Genomic DNA, 19330 nt, shown 5'->3' on the forward strand with positions numbered 1-19330 from the left:
ACATCAATTGGAAGAAAAAACAGACTTTCAATCTTTTGTCAGTGGTACTGTACTGTAGGCCATTTCTCCACTGGATACATTCTAGGTGGTTCAGTTACTGGTTGCAACCCTTCGTGACAGTCTTCTGCTCATTTCCCTCAACCTCGGTGAGGTTCTGAATTGTCCTAAATGTAGGACCAGGCTAGTTGCGTGATTACACCCTTGGAGGATGTAAGTATGCATGAAAACAACAACCGCTGGGGCGCCTGGGTGGCTCAGTCAGTTGAGTGTCCGATTCTTGGTTTCGGCTCAGGTCATAATCTCGGGGTCGTGAGGTCGAGCCCCCAAGCCCAGCTCTGAGCTCAGTGTGGAGTCTGGTTGGGACTCTCTTTCTCACTCCTTCTGCCCCTCCCCATCGGGCTTGCACTCCCTCTCTCTAAAATAAATACATCTTTAAAAAATAAAATAAAATAAAACAATGACCACTTAGGACAAAAATTGGCAGACTTTCTGCAATGAGTCAATCATAAATACTTTAGGCCTGGTGGGCCATACCGTCTTTGTTGCAGCTACTGCACTCTGCTTTCGTGGTGAGAAAGGAGCTGTAGATAATACATAAAATGAATGGGTGCAGTTACATTCCAATAAAACTTTAATTATAGACACGGAGACATGCATTTCAAATAATTTTTCATGTTCTACAAAATACTACATTTATTTTCCATTTTTTTTCAACCATTAAAAATGTAAAGACTATTTTTACCTCATGAGCCATGTAATAACTGGCATGTACTCAGGAGCAAACTTAAGGAAAACACACAAACCTACAGGAAGAAATTTAAATTTTTTTCAAGTCATAAGTATAAACAAACAGAAAGATATACCATGTTTTATCCTTTTACATTCTTTTTCATCACAATAAGTGTACTCTTTTACACCATCACCTGTTTCACCCATCCCCCACCCCCCTTCCCTCTGGTAACCATCAGTTTGTTCTCTATAATTAAGAGTCTGTTTCTTGGTTTGTCTCTTCTTTTTCCTTTGCTCATTTGTTTCTAAAATTTTACATATGAGTGAAATCATATGGTATTTGTCTTGCTCTGATGGACTTATTTTGCTTAGCATAATACTCTCTAGCTCCATCCATGTCATTGCAAGTGGCAAGATCCCATTCTTTTTATGGCTGAGTAATATTCCATTATATGTGGATCTATACCACCTCTTCTTTACCCATTCATCTATTGATGGACACTTGGGCTGCTTCCATGGTTTGGCTATTAAAATGCTGCAATAAACACAGGGTTGTATGTGTCCTTTTGGATTAGTGTTTTTGTATTTTGGGGGTATACAGTAGTGTGATTCCTGGATCATAGGGTAGTTCTACTTTTAATTTTTTGAGGAACCTACATATGATTTCCCACAGTGGCTGCACCAATTTACATTCCTACCAACAGTGCAAAGTGGTTCATTTTTCTTCTTATCCTCACCATTTGTTGTTTTTTTGATTTTAGCCATTCTGACAGGTGTGAGGTAATCTCTCCTTGTAGTTTTGATTTGTATTTCCCTGATGATGAGTGATGTGGAGCATCTTTCATGTGTCTGTTGGCCATCTGGATGTCTTCTTTGAAGAAATGTCTGTCCATATCTTATGCTTATTTTTAATTGGATTATTTGGTTTTTGGGTATTCAGTTGTATCAGTTCTTTATATATTTTGGACATTAATCCTTTATGGGATATGTCATTTGCAAATATCTTCTCCCATTCCGTAGGCTGCCTTTTAGTTTTGTTGATTATTTCCCTTTTTGTGCAGAAGCTTTTAATTTTGATATAGTCCCAATAGTTTATTTTTGCTTTTGTTTCCTTCTCTCAGGAGACATATCTAGAAAAATGTTGCTAGGTGGATGTCAGAGAATTACTGACTGTGCTCTTTTCAAGGGTTTTTTTATGGGTTCAGGTCTCACATTTAGGTTTTTAATCCATTTTGAGTTTCTTTTTGCTTATGGTGAAAGAATGTGGTCCAGTTCCATTCTTTTGCATGGGGCTGTCTAGTTTTCCCAATAGCATTTGTTGAAGAAAGTTTTTCCCATTGGATATTCATTCCTCCTTTGTGGAAGATTTTTGACCATATAATAATGGGTTTATTTCTGGGTTTTCTGTTCTACTCCATTGATCTGTGTGTCTGTTTTTCTGCTGGTACCATACTATTTTTACTACCTATATTACAAAGAGGTAGTATTTGATATCTGAGATTGTGACGCCTCCAGCTTTTTCTTTTTCAAGGTTGCTTTGGCTACTCAAGGTCTTTTGTGGTTCCATACAAATTCTAGAACTGTTTGTTCTAGTTCTGTGAAAAATGCTGTTGATATTTTATCTATTTATTTCAAAGATTTTATTTATTTTTATTTTGAGCGAGAGAAAGAAAAAGCATGAGCCAGGGTGGGTGGGGGCGTGCAGAGGAAGAAGCAGGCTCCCCACTGAGCAGAAAGCCCAACTTGGTGCCCAATCCTAGGACCCCAGGATAAGGATTTGAGCTGATGGCAGACACTTAAGCAGTTGATGAGCCATCCAGGTGCCTGCTATTGGTATTTTAATAGAGTTTGCATTAAATGTGTAGATTGATTTGGGTAATACAGACATTTTAACGATATTTATTCTTTCAAATCATGAGCATGGAATGTCTTTCCTTTTTTTTTCTTTCATCAGTGTTTTATAGTTTTCAGAATACAGGTCTTTCACCTCTTTGGTTAAGTTTCTTCCTAGACATTTCATTGTTTGTAGTGCAATTATAAATGGGCTTTTCTTAATTTCACTTTTTGTTATTAGTGTATAGGAATGTAACAGGTTTCATTCAGTACACTGATTTTGTATCCTGGGACTGAATTCCTTTACCAGCTCAACACCATGTTCAACATCATAAAGATACCCATCGTTCCACAGTTTATTTTTTAAATGTATTATGATCAAATTAAAGTACCAACCAGATCATTTTTCTGGAATCACACAAGCTAATTCTTAAGTTCATATGATACGGCTAGTAATGTTGGTCTTACATATATTTCTACTTATCTTGTTTCTGTGTCTCAATTGCTGTACCTCCTGGCCCAGGCTCATAAACAGTCCCTTAATAAACACATATGGATGAACAAAGGAGCAGCAGAGCACTGCCTGGGTTGACTGATGGCTGTTTCTGAGTTGGTTGATTCCAACGTGCTCTTCTCTTCTCAAGCTCTGGGTGCATCTCTCAAGAGTGGTGGGCCAGTGGCGGTTGTGGCAGTGGCCACTTAGAGAACATATGCGAAGTGGCCATTGCTGTTCCTACTGTTGTCACAGCAATCAAGCTATGTGCATTGCTTGTTACAACAATATGGGTTGAAATTAATTGCCACTGGAAGGAAACATCTTTAAAAGGCTTACCCTGTGATTTTGCACTGAGACAAAAAGTTATCACATCCCTTCAAAAAAAAATGCTTATCGTGTCATGAAAGTCACAACAATAGAAAAGCAAGTAATTAGTAAATTAGAGCAATTAGTAAAGCAAGTACTTGTCATTGCAGGAATGACAAATTCTATACTTTCTTGCCAAGCAACAACCAAGAGCCTAAGATATGAAAACACCCACAAAGAGGCTGAAGCTGCCTTGCTTCATTGCAGGTTGCCCAGCAGAAGCCAAAGCCATGCAAACAATGGAGAAATCACAAAATTCATCAGAAGAGATGATGATGGCAAGCCAGCAGAGACTTGTTGTGACTGCTCCATGTGCGATGCAGGAACATCGCTAAGCATGTGTCAGATTTCAATGGGCAGCTTATTTTCCTACTTCACATAAAATCATAGTGTCTCTTACGATTTTAGATGGCTGGAAATACAGCATGTGGTTTGCCTAACAGAAAATTCCCCCTCCTCTCCTCCACCACACCTTAGGGACAAGGGTGGCTATTTCCCACATTGCTTACTAATTTTTTAAGGAATCCTTAAAGTTCAATGGTTTGTTTGTTGTTTGTTTCTTCGCAAAGTGGGGGTAAGGGAGGAGAGGCTGATTTCACATGTCCCCATGTCAAACTGCCCGAACTGAGTGAACAGTGGTTACAAATGAAAACTTTATGGGCTCTCAACCAGGGAAGCTGGTTAAATCAAGTATGGTTATCTACCCACTGAAATACTATGCAGCTGTTAAAACGACTGGCGTGGCTTTGTAGGTACTGAAACACACGTATTACAAAAATATATTAAATAGGGCAGGAAAGGTAAGGTGCCTCTTGCTATGTGTAATGTGCACATTCACTACAGAAAGGAAGTCGGGGAGACCTCTAGCAAGTAAGGCTTTCTTCCAATGGTCAAGCTCTAACATAAGGTTGGGACCTCATCCTTCTCTTAGACATATGCAATGATCACACAGCCTACAAATGGCAGAGCTGGGGTTCAAATCCAGGCAATCTGGGTCGAGGGTCATTGCTCTCAATCAAGCATGTTGCCCTGTTAGTGAGAGCATTTCCCTCAGGGTTGAGGCAGGGATATGGAAGCAAGAGTAGTAGGACAACCACCACCCAGTGTACATATACTCCTTTGAGTTTTTGCCAGGTGTGCATTACTAATTTTTAAGATAAATTTTAAAAATAGATTATATACTGAAAATATCTTGTTGGAAAACCATGGGTGCTGGAAAATGTAAGGTGAAACCAGACAGTGAAATATGGAGTGTGAAACCAAATGCTTGGGTTCAGGACTGGCAAAGCCCCTCAATGTACCTAAACGTGGGCAGTCTGAATGGCTCTGAGAAAGTTCAGAAATGTGGAATGTGGAATAGCTTCCTCTCCGCTGGCCTCACTCTAATTTGACAGGCCTTGCAAGATGAAAAGATCGGAGCATAAGGAGGGTGAAAAACATGAGATTTTGGAGTCAAGAGCCCCTGATTCTCATTCTGACCTTGCCCCTTTCAAAGGATCCCAGGGCAAGTTGCCTTCCTTTACCTTAGCTATCTGTAAAATGGGGCTAATATTATACATCTCATAGGGCTGATGGGAAGGTTAAAAGAGGTGACACATGCTAAGGATAAGAGGGGCATAAAGCAAGTGCTCAATTAGTGCTTGCTATTATCATTGCTATTATTCTGTTATTGACCAGGATTGAAACCTCAACTTTGATTCTGGTGAAACTGTTGTCTTCCCCAGAATACATATGTTCCTCTCCATATTTCTCCTTAAAAGAAATGTCAGATCCTGGGCGGCTCAGTTGGTTAAGCATCTGACTCTTGACTCTGGCTCAGGTCATGATCTCCCGGTCCTGATCAAGACCCAGATCAGGCTCTGCGCTCAGCAGGGAGTCTGCTTGAGAATTCTCTCCCTCTGCCCCTCCGACTCATGCGCTGTAATAAATAAAAAAGAATGTCCCCACTTCAAAAATGAGGACACTAAGGCTCAAAGAAATACTATAGCTTACCCAAGGTGGTCCCGCTGGGGAAGGCAAACCACACTTACCATCATCACTGCAACTCCTATGCCCTTCTGTTCTGCCCATGACACCTGCTACCTCCCTGCTCATCTCTCAAGGCCAAATCTGAGAAGCCTTTCCAGACAGCCACAGCTGCACTCAAGTGAGGTCTCTCCTGTGAATCTTTACGTCACAGACCACCCTTTAGTTAAAAACCTGCATTGCTTCTTGTTCTCCAAAGGTGACTGAATTCCTCTAAGATAGGAAATACTTCTACTCTTTTAGCTCCCCCGAATACACAACTCCTACAAGTTGCTATCCAATTTAATTTTAGGTATATCCAGTCAAGGTGAAAAGTGGGAGACTATGTACTCCTAAATGCACATGGCAATTGTTACGCCATCAACTAAGCTTACCCTTTCATGCTGTAGCATTACAATTGCAAAGAAAAATATCCGAAATGAAGACAGCCCAATACTGACCACTAACCCTCAAATTCTCAGCAAATATATGCAGCATTAACACTTGCAAGCCCATTCAACTGCATTTCTTGATGCAATTATCAAGTCCTATCATACCACATTAAAACAGATTTGGCTGGTTTGACTATACATCCCACTTAGAGAAACACCTGCCCACTATCAGGTGAAGGTGTGTTGTGCTTTTCTATAGGCCAGGGAAGGCTGATCTTACAGACCTAAGTCTTCTGTTATTGGGACACTCATTTGCTGGTGATTCAGTCTACCTGCCTGTGGATTTCCTGTCAAGGGCATCCAACTGTGAGTACTGCTCTCAATTCCATAAACCTAGCAGCAAAGAAAGACTTCAGGGATGAATTTACAACCCTTCAAGTGGGAAGAAAGTAACTGTAGGATTAGTAAATTTAGGAATCACAAAATGAATTGTGTAGACAGTATCCAAAGTCCACCAGATTTCAACTATTAACCACTTGCCAAGTATAGGACTAGCTTGTCGAAGTAGAAAAATTAGTAAAATAGTGGAGTGGGTAGACTGGGAAACAGGGAATTGCCAGCATTTGTGTCACTTCAGTTTAAAAATCCATTGCCTTTGGGAAGAAAAAGCCTGTTAAGTTTACAAATCCAGCTAACCACAAACTCTACTGCTGAATTCTGAACTAAAAAAAAAAAAAGTCTGTTGCTCTAAAACAGAACACAACAGGAAACAGTACACAACAGGAAACAGTATTCTAGACAGGCAAGTGGCCAAAGTTGGTGCATCTTCTTCCTATTTAGTGCAATAATCAGACTTCGTATCATTATCCCAGAACTCTGCACTACCAATCCCATTTACTGAATAATAAAGTTGACTGGGGATAAATTACAGATCAAATATGAAGAAACTGAAACTCAAGAATATTTAAATTCAAACACATGCTAACTAGTACTATCTTCTGAGTCCAAAGCCTCAAGTGTCACCTACTGTGCAAAACACATAAAGAAACAAGAATCCAGTATTCTGAGAAAACAATCCATTCTCTCCATTTTAGGGCAATTCTGTACTTCTAATGATGTAGTCGTCTAGAGGAAACATTTCTAAAATGAGCCTAATACAAATGTTGTAGATCTGTGCATGCAAATTAGTGCCAAATTATGCCAAGAGAATTTTTTACAAGGTAAATCAGGATTTTGTCAGATACCAGGTTTGAGTTGTCCATTCAAACCAGCTGTACCCTCCCTGTGGAAATACCATTATCACTTAAACAGCTGCAATAAAATAAAGCATTCAGCTTTTTCCCTTATAGACCAGGAAATGCTTATGGATCCTAAACCATCTGAAGTGACTGGGGAAGAGGAGCTGGGAGAGAAGAGGTGTGAACTATTATGGTAAATAAAGTAATTCCACACATAAAGATATTCTTCTAATTTATATTTTATTGCATTATGAAAATAATACATTTGGCAAAGTAATCTAGGCTCCAAATTGAAATAAAAGAAAATTCTGAAGAAAGTGTACTGATTATTTTGTAAATGTGAAATATTAGATGTATCCTAACCAATACATACTAGCATTCTTATTAGGCCAATAATCCAATAAACCTAATATAAGAATTCCACATAAAATCACAAGGTGTTTTTGCATTCATCCATTGTATGATTAGCACAAACCTCGAGAGAACTGAGCTTCATTTGATCAAAACCCATGTTATTAAGAAACTCCTGTTCAGAAGACAATTTGAAACACTACCCCAAATTTTTATTTCCTTTGGTTCTACAAGTTGCATTTTCATCCTTATCACGTTACATTTCTCATAATCAAACATGGTAGCAGCTACAGGTTCTGCCCAGTACCTTTATAAGTAAACTAGTATATTACATTTACATTATTTGAAAAATTACTGATTTTACAAATGCAAAAATGCATAAATACATGCCTATCTACACCGGCAAAACAAAGTACTCTGAACCTCCATGCTTCAGGCTGCACCTTCTGGCAAAGGAATTCTGGGATGCCTTTCCAAGCCAAAGGGTTATGGCTCCTGATGGGGAATTCCACTCCTCTGTCCACACTGCTGAAAGGCGAAATTACAATAAACCCTAACCAGGTTAAATTTACCTAATCAACATTTAAAATAGGACATTTTCCACTACTCATTTCTGTTCTGCTACATTTTCAGAACTGAATAGATTTTTAAATGTACTAGGATAAGGTTTTCTTTTTTTTAAAAGGGAAAAGTGCTAAAAACATATTACATATATTCTGTATCCTCATCAGCATTTCAAGTTCTTTTTACATGTTGGGTTCAGAGTCTAAATTCTAACAGGTAAACAAACTGCTCAAGGCCAAAAAAAAAAAATATTTAAATCACTGAGGTCTTGCTTCTTCATTTAGATCTTTTAATATGACTTTGCTGATATGTTAAGAAAATGTGCCTAAAATTAGCCTTTAAAAAATCCACATTCATATCAGTTACTATTAGAACTGATGTTTCCATCAAGCAAAGTCTGTGTAAGTGCACCTATGCATACTTGCGGAAATCTACTTCCAAATGGGCATCAGTATCTTAAACCAGCTGAACAAGGTTTCCCAGTTTAACTACAGAAGTATCCCACCTATCCTAAAGGAGATATCCATGAGCATTCTACAATTATCTGTATAAACAGCAACAAGTTCGATCTATGATCAACATATGAATATCTAATAAATATTAAAACTATTAAACTATAGATTAAAATGCAGATCTCTCATAGAGTTAAGTGATGGCATTTTGGTACATTCACCATTATTGTACTTTATTTAATAAAGAAATACATTTGCCCTTGCAAAAATAGCAATTGCAAGTTTACAAATAAAACCACAGACCTCAAAGTCATGACGCTAAATCCTCAACTTATAACCAACAGAAGTAAATTGATTTGTTTACAAATGGTCCATGGCACAATCAAAACAAAAAAATATCAAAAGGTCACAGGATCTTAAAGAATATGTTTATTGACAATAATTTCATAAATATTCTAAAGAAAATTTCAAAATTTCTAAACTTAAAATGTTTAAAATCTGTTCTCATTGGCAAAATATCCCTCAACAAAATAACAGGTCAATAGGTCACTACAAATGAATGTCACATTTAAAATTTGCTTCATTTTAACATTTTTGCAAAAAAAAAATTTTTAATTTACAATGTGTGATTTTTCTCCCCTCCTGGGTACAATAAATCGATATTCAGTTTTTACTTCAACTACTAGACATATTCTTAAATATTTCATTTAGCTGCTGTGAACCTGACAGTCAAGTCAGTCAGTAGTATATTACCCTATAAACATAAACGGAGCCAAATTATTTTGGTAATTTTAGTCATAAGCAATTTAAGTAGTCAAAATGCAAAAGCTGTGGTCACCACCCACATCACCCCAAAGATTATGATACAGTGTCAGAAATTGTTTGCATCAGTTTTATAAGTTCATCTGCGTACTTCAGGTATCTGAAACTAAAAAAGGGATTCTTTTGTATTTTGATAAAAATGTACTCGAATATTTCATAACATTAATATTTATTGCTTTATATGAATACTGTATTGAAAGCCCAAGCATTCAGTTTACACACAGAAATTATACAATTATATACCGCTTCACAAAGGCAGTGAACACATTACAGTCTACAAAATCTACTTTACAGAAATTTAAAAATTCTAAATATCAAAAGGTACAGCTGAAGAAACAGGTATAAATTTGGCAGCCAGTAATTTTGACAGGGAAGTTGCAGCTTGCATGACTTTAAATATGTGAATTTGAAAATATTGAGTTTAGAGTAATCATTGTGCTTTGTGTTAATCTGAAAAATATAACACTGGCTGTCGAAGAAGCATGTTCAAAAATATTTAATGCACTTCAAAATGTCATACAAATTACGGTGGTTTCTATGCACCCCTAAAGCTTCAGTCATTTAGCTCCAGTACATTACTATAGTAATATATTAATTCTTCCAGTACAGTGGGGTTTCATACCATTGACATTTGCATACTCTAGAATAATTTAGAAAGAAATGTGTAATATTCACAATGTTCAGAAAAGCAAGCAAAAGGTCAAGGAACCTGCCGGGTTCTTCTGAGATGGTCTCATGTCAGCATTCATTCTACAAAATAGTAAGCTAATGTTTGAACACAGTTTCCAAGATAAAGCATATTTTCTCATAAATAATGAAGTCTTTTTCTCAGGCACCTCAGAAGTATACAAAAGAATTTTAGTTTGAACAGATCTCTTGGAATGTGTTTAACCTGGTATTTCAACAGACTTATTTCCAGGGTTTCACAAGGGCCAGATTTTATTTGAATTACTCAGAAGAGAAACTGAAACTGTCTTCTGAAAGAGGTGAACTCAATCATTACCAATAGAAAAAGTATCCACTGTATTCATCTCTTATAGAAACAGAAAAATATAACATTTCCCCCCTTAGAATAATATATATATATGTATGTATATATGACTTAAAGTTCCATTGTACATAGTCAAACAATAAAATCTGGAAACCAGCATGAAACCCTACAATTCACATGTTAAAATGTTGAAACTATGACCAAAATATGAAAACTGCTAGAGTTGTCAGAAAGAGACAGACAAAAAGATTTCTTGCATATGTATAAACTAAATGTGATAATCTCCAAAAGGTTTTCAAAATTATAATTATTACCTTCCAGTTTAAAAACTTTAATTCTTAAAAAAAAAAAAAAAAAAAAAATCTATACACAAACCACTGATTTGACCAGACCGAAAAAAAGTCAGCGGTACGCAGGACCCAGAGGAGCTGATATTCACAGTTCTTACATGTACAACTCTTTCAGGATTTATCCCATAAAGTACTTTATTTTACAACCTGCTTCTCTTGTAAAACTAAAGGTCCACTTTATTACATAAAAGTTTTATACAGTGTAAAACCAGAACTGTATGTAAAATACTGCATCTACGTGTTTCTAAATAGTTAGTCTTGTTCCATTGGTTCATCTGTGACTTCTGTGGCTTCGTCATCATTTTCCATGGATGACTCTGAGAGAATCTCTCCAGTTTTACTGGAGTTGGATCCTAATTCTTCTGTCTCATGGCAATCAGAACCACTACTTACAGGGCCTGTATTTTCACTACCTTCAGAATGTAAATCTTTCTCAGCTTGAGTCAGATCAGATTCCTCCATTTGATTATTTTCCTCAGAAGTCTCTTCATTCACAGTTAAGGCATCATCAGATTCTTTTTCTTGATTTTTTCTTTCTGGGATCATTTCTCTTGATGTCATAAAAGACTCTAAAAATAAGCAAATGTTGTTGTAGTTAAATTTTATTTTCAAAATACCTCCACAGTTAAGTTTCATGAATTCTGATATTCTACAGTTCAAATCATATCCCCTGAAACTCAGCAGCAACTACATACAGGTGGGAGAAAAGCCCAACATCAGCATTAAAAGGAGTTCCATTATGTTAAATTCTTTCACGCAAAATGAAGTACAAGAATTTGAGGATCTCCTTACTCCACCCTTTTACAGATGGTCTCTAAATACCTTCTTCTTCCTCTTCTTCCTCTTCTTCATCCTCTTCTGTACAGTGCTGTCTGGTACAACTACTTTCCTTGTCTTTATCCTGAGATGATGATGATGCTTCTGTTTCTTCTACCATAACTGAAGCAATTTCACTGGAAGATGTTTGACTGGCTGTCTCTCTGACTTCACTTTCTTTGTCAAACCTGAGTCTTTTTACCTCATGCCCCTCGGCCTCCACAGCATCTTCATCTGGATGTTTATTTTTTATAGGGCTCACTGAGGAACCTTCGGATTCAGATGTTGCAGAGTCACTGTAAATGTTTTTTTAAAGTGTCATTAATATATTGTTTTCTTCATCTTCCACATTCTCATTTTTAAGGTCTAATAATTTTTAAAATTGTTATTTCAGTGTCAAAGTTAAATTATAACATCTGGGCAGAGAAAAACACAAGAGAATAATTTCTTTTTTTTTTTTTACATTGTTACATATATTTTTTAATTTATTTTTTTAAATTAGAGTTCAATTTAAGAGGATAATTTCAAGGGGACCTAAACTTCTCATGAACATTTCCCACTAAAGCTAGTCAACATATTATAGGACATTTCTGCTCAATTCTCCAGTAAGTTAAATGTCTTCCTGTAAGAGAACTCCAAGTGTTCCAGATGGACATACTCATTAAAACCGCTCACTGCTCTCCTTAATGTGATGCAGAAAATTTGAGATGGGATATAAATAAAGTTTCCTTTAATGATTTACAATGAGAAAAAACTCACAAAATTTTCAACTCATGTATAAATCTTTTCTCTTTTCAGGTTCCTTTCAAAACCAAAAATCATCATAACTTATAACCACTTTATTTTCTTAAGATCCTGTTTATAATAGGATCCCTCCCACATTAGCAGTTTTAAGACATTTCCATGAACATGTTCATATGCTAATATGCCGAAAAGGTCCAAAAAACAGACAGCTCCTAATACCACACACTAAAACCTTGCTGAGTTTCCTTAAAACAATACTATGTATTGAATAATGAGTACTGAAAACAATCGATAAATATCAACCTATTTTGAAAACATTTTTTGTTTTTAAATATAAATCACATACAAACCTGTGACTTTTGTCCTCATTTTGCTGTAAGTTTGACTCTTTGCTGTCTGTGCTCTCAGGCAAGCCATTTGTTGTCATGGGGACTGACAAAGAAACCTTTGGTCGATTAAGTGGCCTGGGTGTTCCAGGCCCATTTATATTAGACCTAGGGTTAAGATAAATGAACATCATTTTCCTATTTTGGTTAAGAAGTCACCCTCCCAAGGTTTGCTTATGTGAACACATCATGGAAGTATTTACTCTAAATTGGACTTTCAGGTTTATGGGCTGTAAAATTGTTTAGTATATATTATATCTTCCATAAAATGCCCAACTTTATTTAAGAAAGTATACTGAACCTGCTTCTCAAAATTAGGAAAATGCAAACTCTCTGTATATTAAAATCCGTAATCTCACCGTTCAGTGTAACTTGGTGAATTTCCAGGAAACATAACACCATTCATTCGATTTAAACTATTGGAATTGTTTTTCCTATGAGAAAAGAAGAAAACACCATTATAGTTTGTTTAGCTTTCTTTTTAACCAAAAGAACCATAGGCCTAAAAGATCTTTTGTATGATCTCATGGTCACAGAACCAAACAGAATTCTGTGACACAGAATTATGGGATTACCTTAATCTCATTTAACCCAGGTATATTCTTGTGAGAGTTCTAAAAACAAACTCAGTTACTGTCTATGAAATCACAGAAATTTTATAAACCCAGTGTTTCTCAACAGTTGACAACTTTCTCCTTTCACCTCCCCTTCACCTAGCCCCTAGCCCACAGTCCCACAGGATTTTGGCAATATGAGAAGACATTTTTTAGGGAAAGAGGGGTACACTACTGGTATCCAGTAGGTAGAAGCCAAGGACATTGTTAAACCTGCTGTAATTCCCATGGTAACCACTCATAAGAAAAACAACAAGGACTGTGTCTTAAATCAATACATTAATTTGCTATATAAATCTTGACAACTGGAAATACTTTTCCATCACAAAGAGGAAAGTCATCAAGTAGCCATTCCAGACCTAGGACTTAAGACCTAGAGATGCCATGGTAAGGTATCTAGGATGGGATCTCAGGGCCCTGAGTACCAAGACAGTATATAAATCCACAAATGTTAAGATTATAGTAAACCAACAAATCACTTTAATCCAAATCTCTTTACTAGAAAGACATATAGGTCATATCATTGGTAATATTCTACTTGAGGGACTGGGGAGTAGGTTCACAAGTATTTATAGATGTCATCCTGCTTCCTTCCATATAAAATAAATGTAACCTAATTTTAAAGACATATTAGAAATGATATATTAATTAGTATATACAGAAATGCAAAAATCTCTATACTTACTCTGAAGAAGGATAAACACAGCTAACAACCATCACATTCTGCAATAACAAAAATTGATGCTTTAATATGAGAAGCACTATGACAAAGTTTAATCATTTGTTTTTAAGCGCTCAGAATCCTGGCAGATGAAGCTCCTATCTACTCCAATTTTCACTAATACAAGAAATTAAATGGTTAAAAATGAACTTTTAAAATCAAACAGAAACTAAAACAGTAACAGACTATATCTAATAACCTACTAAACCATTTGCTCCTTTTGCTAGTATTATTTTAACTCAACTCTAGCTACTTTGAAGCCCTGACATTATATATCAGATGTAATTCAGTGGAACCACACTCTTATTTGAGATCAAAATCACACTGAGGTATTTAGAGAATAAAGTATTTAGGCCAAGTATAATGAATTTCCTTAAAAAGCAGTACCCAATCAAAAACTTGATGTGTAGTAGCATCATACACCCCAAAAAAGAGGCTCAGACCTTTTTAATAATATAGTCTTCCAAAGAGTACCAACTTTATTAAAAGTCAATATTCATGAAAAATGTAGTATGAGTCAGAGTTAAATGTTTTACATATGATCCCTTCCACAGCCTGATTATTATCCATACTTTAAACCACGACTTAGGTTATGTAACTGATCCATGGTCACCTAACTATGAAACATTGCAACCCTGATTTGGTGAGAGGGTCACTCTTGGTACAACTACTTTACCCCTTCATTCAAAGATCGCCAAAAGCTAATTATTAAGCTTTCCAATAAGCGGAAATAAGTACTGATGACTAATCATCTCAGTTTCTGGCCCTTCAGGAATTTTATTAAATCAAGGGCATGGTAGCTCAACCAAACTAATCTAGTAAGGCCCTAGTATCTATTGTAAACATTAAGTAATGGTTTTGGATTCTTGCTCCAAGACAAAAATACACTGAGTTTGAATTAGAACCATAAAATGAACACTGGCCTATGTTTTAGGATCAAAGAGGGAATTAGCCACCCACTGGTCTAATCTTGGTTCCCACAGGGCTCCTTCATTGGTTCTTTACTCCAGACATGTAAATTTCCTACTTTTCATTTCCTCAAACACCTTGATATCTTCGTTCATCACACTGTTTCTTTGCTTCAAAATGTCCTTCTCTTACAACTACAAATATCCCCTACCCTACATAAAAACAATGCTTTATTCTTAAATCTGATCTACATCTTTCTCAATATCTAAGGTAAATTTTTGCATCAGATTTTCCAAAGTTGTGCACCTCCGAAATCCAGAAAGAAATGAATTCAATGGGTAAACAAGCATGCAAAACACAACTGAAGTTACAATATCAATTTTGAACTTCGCAGAGCCTTTAATGTTAATGTATACTAGGAATTTTGAGGAGACAATAATAAGCTGCTTTCCTCAAACTTAACTGATCACAAGTCCTCCCTCTGGGTCCCTCTTACTAAATCTTGCTCCAAAACTTAGTTTTTCCCAAATTAGGAAAACAATTTGGGAAAACTTCCAGGTAGGTTTCAGAGAACCTATTTGAAGAATAGGAGCCTGAAACAGCTTAGTCAGCACTCCCTTCTGAAATAGAACTAAAGTTTAATATAATCCCAGTGATAAAATAAATACCTTCTCTACTCCTCTGAGAAATTTGTCTGTTCCTGTATAGTTTCTCCTTGGATCTGTTAGCAATTCACATAGTCGCTGAATGGTAAAAGGGATACTGCAAAAGAATATAATTTTAAAGTTTGAGGTCATTAATTATCAAGAGAATTAGGAACATTATTACTCTTACTATTTAAAGATTTATCTAGTCACCCATGTATTAAGTGAGAAAAAGAAAATGCTGTAATAGGGAGATGAATAGATGAGTGACTTAAAAAACAGGCAAGACAATAAGCACATCTATCTTTTTAACAAGAAAATCCTTTGCCTTAAAAAGCTATTAAAAAAAGGCACACAAAATTTTTCAAGTTTCAAAACTAATGGAGAAATAAATATATTTTAACATTCTGCGTATGATAATTTTAAGTTTACAAGAGAGACAACACAAATAATAATCAAGTTACAGTTTATTAAATACAGGAGCTTTTCCTCAAGCATTCCTTTGCACATAAAGATTTCTTTACAGTGTCTCCAAATAAAACTACAAATATTGTTATCAGATGGAAAAGGCAAATGATTCCAATGAAAAAGTATTATAAATAGGATTCTACTCCATAGTTAGTTTTACATACACTCTGTTTCATCAGAAGTAAAATACACGCAAACACAGTATTTTGATAAGTGCCTTACCATAGTCAAATTTTCACTTGATCCTACCAAATACAAAACTGAGAGTTGGAACTAAAATCATTCATAAATATTTAAAAAATTATCTCACATACTATTAGTATTCCTCAGAATTACAATCTGAACAGCAAACATGAAAGCATTAAATAGGTCAAACACAGCTAAAAAGTACAAACATAAACTTCAAACCTCAGTATTTGCCATTCAAATCTATTTATTCTCCTTATAAAGTGAATTACGAAACCTCAAAGTAAGAGTTAATATTCACAAAGTTCTTTACTGTGTATAATAGGCCTTTTGACACAATACTCTCCCCCACAAGGGAAGTGGCTAGTGTGTAACAGTGCCAAAACTCAAACCCAGCGTCTCTAACTTCAAATTCCTTGTCCACTCCTCTATTATTCTAAACATACTTAAAATATTTTTTATCTTTTAATGGGACAAAACTAGTTAGTTCTCGTATTTTCAGCATCAATACTATTCTTTTCTTACAAAAAAGTCAGTATAAAGTTTATAACAGATTTTGAAAGGGTATAAAGTATGTTATTCACACGAAAGCAAACATCTTACTTATGACAGGCCAAGAATCTTTTCTCAAGTAGCACCAAAACTTTAAAAATCAGAAAGCTATCATTCTATCAACAAAAGACTGAGTGCTAACTAAAAGACAGAGTGGGTATCTGATGTCACAAATACTCAGAAGCAGCTAGAAATTACAGAACTCTCATGTTCATCATGACTGCTAGAGGAAATTCCTTTGGGTTTCTTCCTTTTGAAAATATAGTCAGAGTGGAGTACATAGTCAAAAGTAAGAATCTTTAAACTAGAAAGTCACACCGACAATGTTACTTACTAATAATGAAACAGCTTACTGGTCTGTCTTATTCATTCCTATAAAGATACCACATAATTGAAAACCTATAACTAATACAGAAAACTGTTAACTGTATTTAAAAAATTAGAAAAACATTTCCCAAGCTAAATACATAATAAAAAATACGAGTTTACAAACTGTCTTTCCTCAGATTTCATTGAAAGCTTAAGGACATGATCTCCTCCTTTATATTAGGTTCAGCATATTAAGTCATGTGTACACACACACACACACACACTTGAAATGCACTACCACCATGAATTTCTGAGTATTAATGGTATACCTGCACCTCAGCCTCTTCTCCAAGTTCATTACTTTCCAAACCTTAAATACACAAATCCTACCTATGCTATTCCCTCATTAATGAACTCACAATGCTACTATAATTAAAAGTGTATACATTATTCAAAAATCAGCAAAATAGCACCAAGTGTTAAAAGTATTCAAACGATACTTAACTGACAAACACTTAAACAGATACTACTACCTAGCTTTGTCTTTTCCTCCAACTAAATTTCTTTCAAACACCAAAAATCAGTATTTTCTTTTAAAAATGGCTTTAAAACCTAATTATCTTTAAACTTTCTATTTAACAATATTTACACTAAATGTTTTGGCTAATTTTCTTTTCAGGAAGGTAAGAAAAAGTGTAGCCAATTATTAACAATGCATGTGTTGGTGAATGATACTGCTTTTAGGGGAGAAGTGTATTATGTTTGCATAGCATTCTTAGCAATAAAAGAGCCTAAGATGATAATATGAGTTTACTTCTGGATACTTTAAGGAATTTTTGAAGGTATTTTACAAAGTGTCCAATAGATGGCACTAAAATGTCATATAATACCCACCCTTCTGCCTGAGGAGGCTAACATACAAATATTACTTGTAAATAAAAGTATCCTTTGAAAACATTATTATAATCTTGACAATTGCAGTGAAGATCTCTTTACACAGTTGCACTTTTTAACTTTTTAAGCAAATATGAAAGCCTACAATAAGCCAGAAATATTTACTTGGTAGGAGAGCAGGTAAATAATTACAATAAATGTTAATAAAATTCTGTACATACTATCAAGACAGAATAACCTGTATGCCAGGGAAGCAAGCAAGAACCTGAAACATTTAAGTTAAATATTTAAAAGAAGCATAAGAATAAACCAGATAAACTGAAAATGAATGGTTGGTACAAAAACTGTACCAAAGGTTTGCTATTACTCTGTTACTCTTTAGATATAGCATACAAAACAGTTTATTCTAACTCCTAAAAATATTAAACCTTTTTCCAATGAAAATCACTAAATCAAGACCCTATGTGCTAAGAAGAAAAAAAGCAATAATGCACACAATGAAAAATCTGAATCAGCATCCCTAAATTTGGGGGAATGAGTTAAGGATGTTCAGTGGAATGATATACTATAAAAACAAATGACTCAGTAGAAAAATATGTGGGGTTATTTCAAATAAAATACATTCACAGTTTAATGTGCAATACATTATCTTATTTGCCTACCATCCTAAGATAAAAACTAAGATTACATAAGGAACTGGGAGACGGAGGGGCACTTTTAAAAAGAACATAACTGGCATTTTCAACTTTAAAAAACGGTGTGTCTACAAAATCCAGTAAAACCTAGAGGGGGAAAAAAAAAACCTACATTAAATAAAGGACCCAAAAATGACAGGTCCTTTCAAATGGTATTACTCAAATACTATAGAACACTAATGACCAGTCTACTTTTGATGTACCAATTATAAGGTAGTGTGGTTAAAAAAGGCATACTTGCTAGCCCACTGGGAGACCATGTCCACGTTGAATTTATCCCTCTTACAGCTTCATGTCCATATCTAGAAAACAGGGATTCTGAAAGTGTACTTTTCACACTGATTATGAGGAAGACTAAATATATATAATGTATATAAACCACTTAATAGTGCCTGGAAGATTTTATAAGGTGTTCATTAAATCTTAGTTCCCATCATCATCCTGATGCAACCCACTAATTAATGGAGCTGTAGAAAGCATTCCAAAGACCAACTATGGAGGAACAAGACCAAAAGTTTATCTGTCTTTTAAAATAGTCCTTTTAATTCCAAGGACAGTAAGGAACACATTTTATGCTAGTTATAGAGTATAACTGAATTTGTTTTTTTGTTTTTTTGTTGTTTTTTTTTTTAGTATAACTGAATTTGGCTGCAATATCCATTCACTGAATAAAAAAATATCAGGGCACCTGGGTGAGTGAGTTAATAAGCATCTGACTCTTGATTTCAGCTCAGGTCATGATCTCAGGGTTGTGAAATCTGGCTCTGGATAGGGCTCTGTGCTGGGTGTGGAGCCTGCTTGAGA

The 19330-nt window shown here is 35.4% G+C and overlaps 1 protein-coding gene across 1 annotated transcript in view; it reads right to left on the reverse strand.

The window, feature by feature from the left end:
* Positions 1 to 7279: 7279 nt before the first annotated feature.
* The window catches only part of PPP4R2 (protein phosphatase 4 regulatory subunit 2), a 51914-nt gene continuing 39863 nt past the window's right edge, over positions 7280 to 19330 (reverse strand). Inside the window, exons 4-9 of the mRNA XM_072720427.1 lie at positions 15447 to 15540; positions 13834 to 13871; positions 12894 to 12968; positions 12499 to 12642; positions 11411 to 11700; positions 7280 to 11157 (exon numbers count right to left, since the gene is read on the reverse strand). Of these exons, the coding sequence (XP_072576528.1) occupies positions 10841 to 11157; positions 11411 to 11700; positions 12499 to 12642; positions 12894 to 12968; positions 13834 to 13871; positions 15447 to 15540 (958 nt within the window). The 3' untranslated portion in view covers positions 7280 to 10840. The remainder of the gene's footprint in view (positions 11158 to 11410; positions 11701 to 12498; positions 12643 to 12893; positions 12969 to 13833; positions 13872 to 15446; positions 15541 to 19330) is intronic.

The sequence above is a fragment of the Vulpes vulpes genome, chromosome 9 (genome assembly GCF_048418805.1).
Source record: "Vulpes vulpes isolate BD-2025 chromosome 9, VulVul3, whole genome shotgun sequence".
Classification (NCBI taxonomy): Eukaryota; Metazoa; Chordata; class Mammalia; order Carnivora; family Canidae; genus Vulpes; species Vulpes vulpes.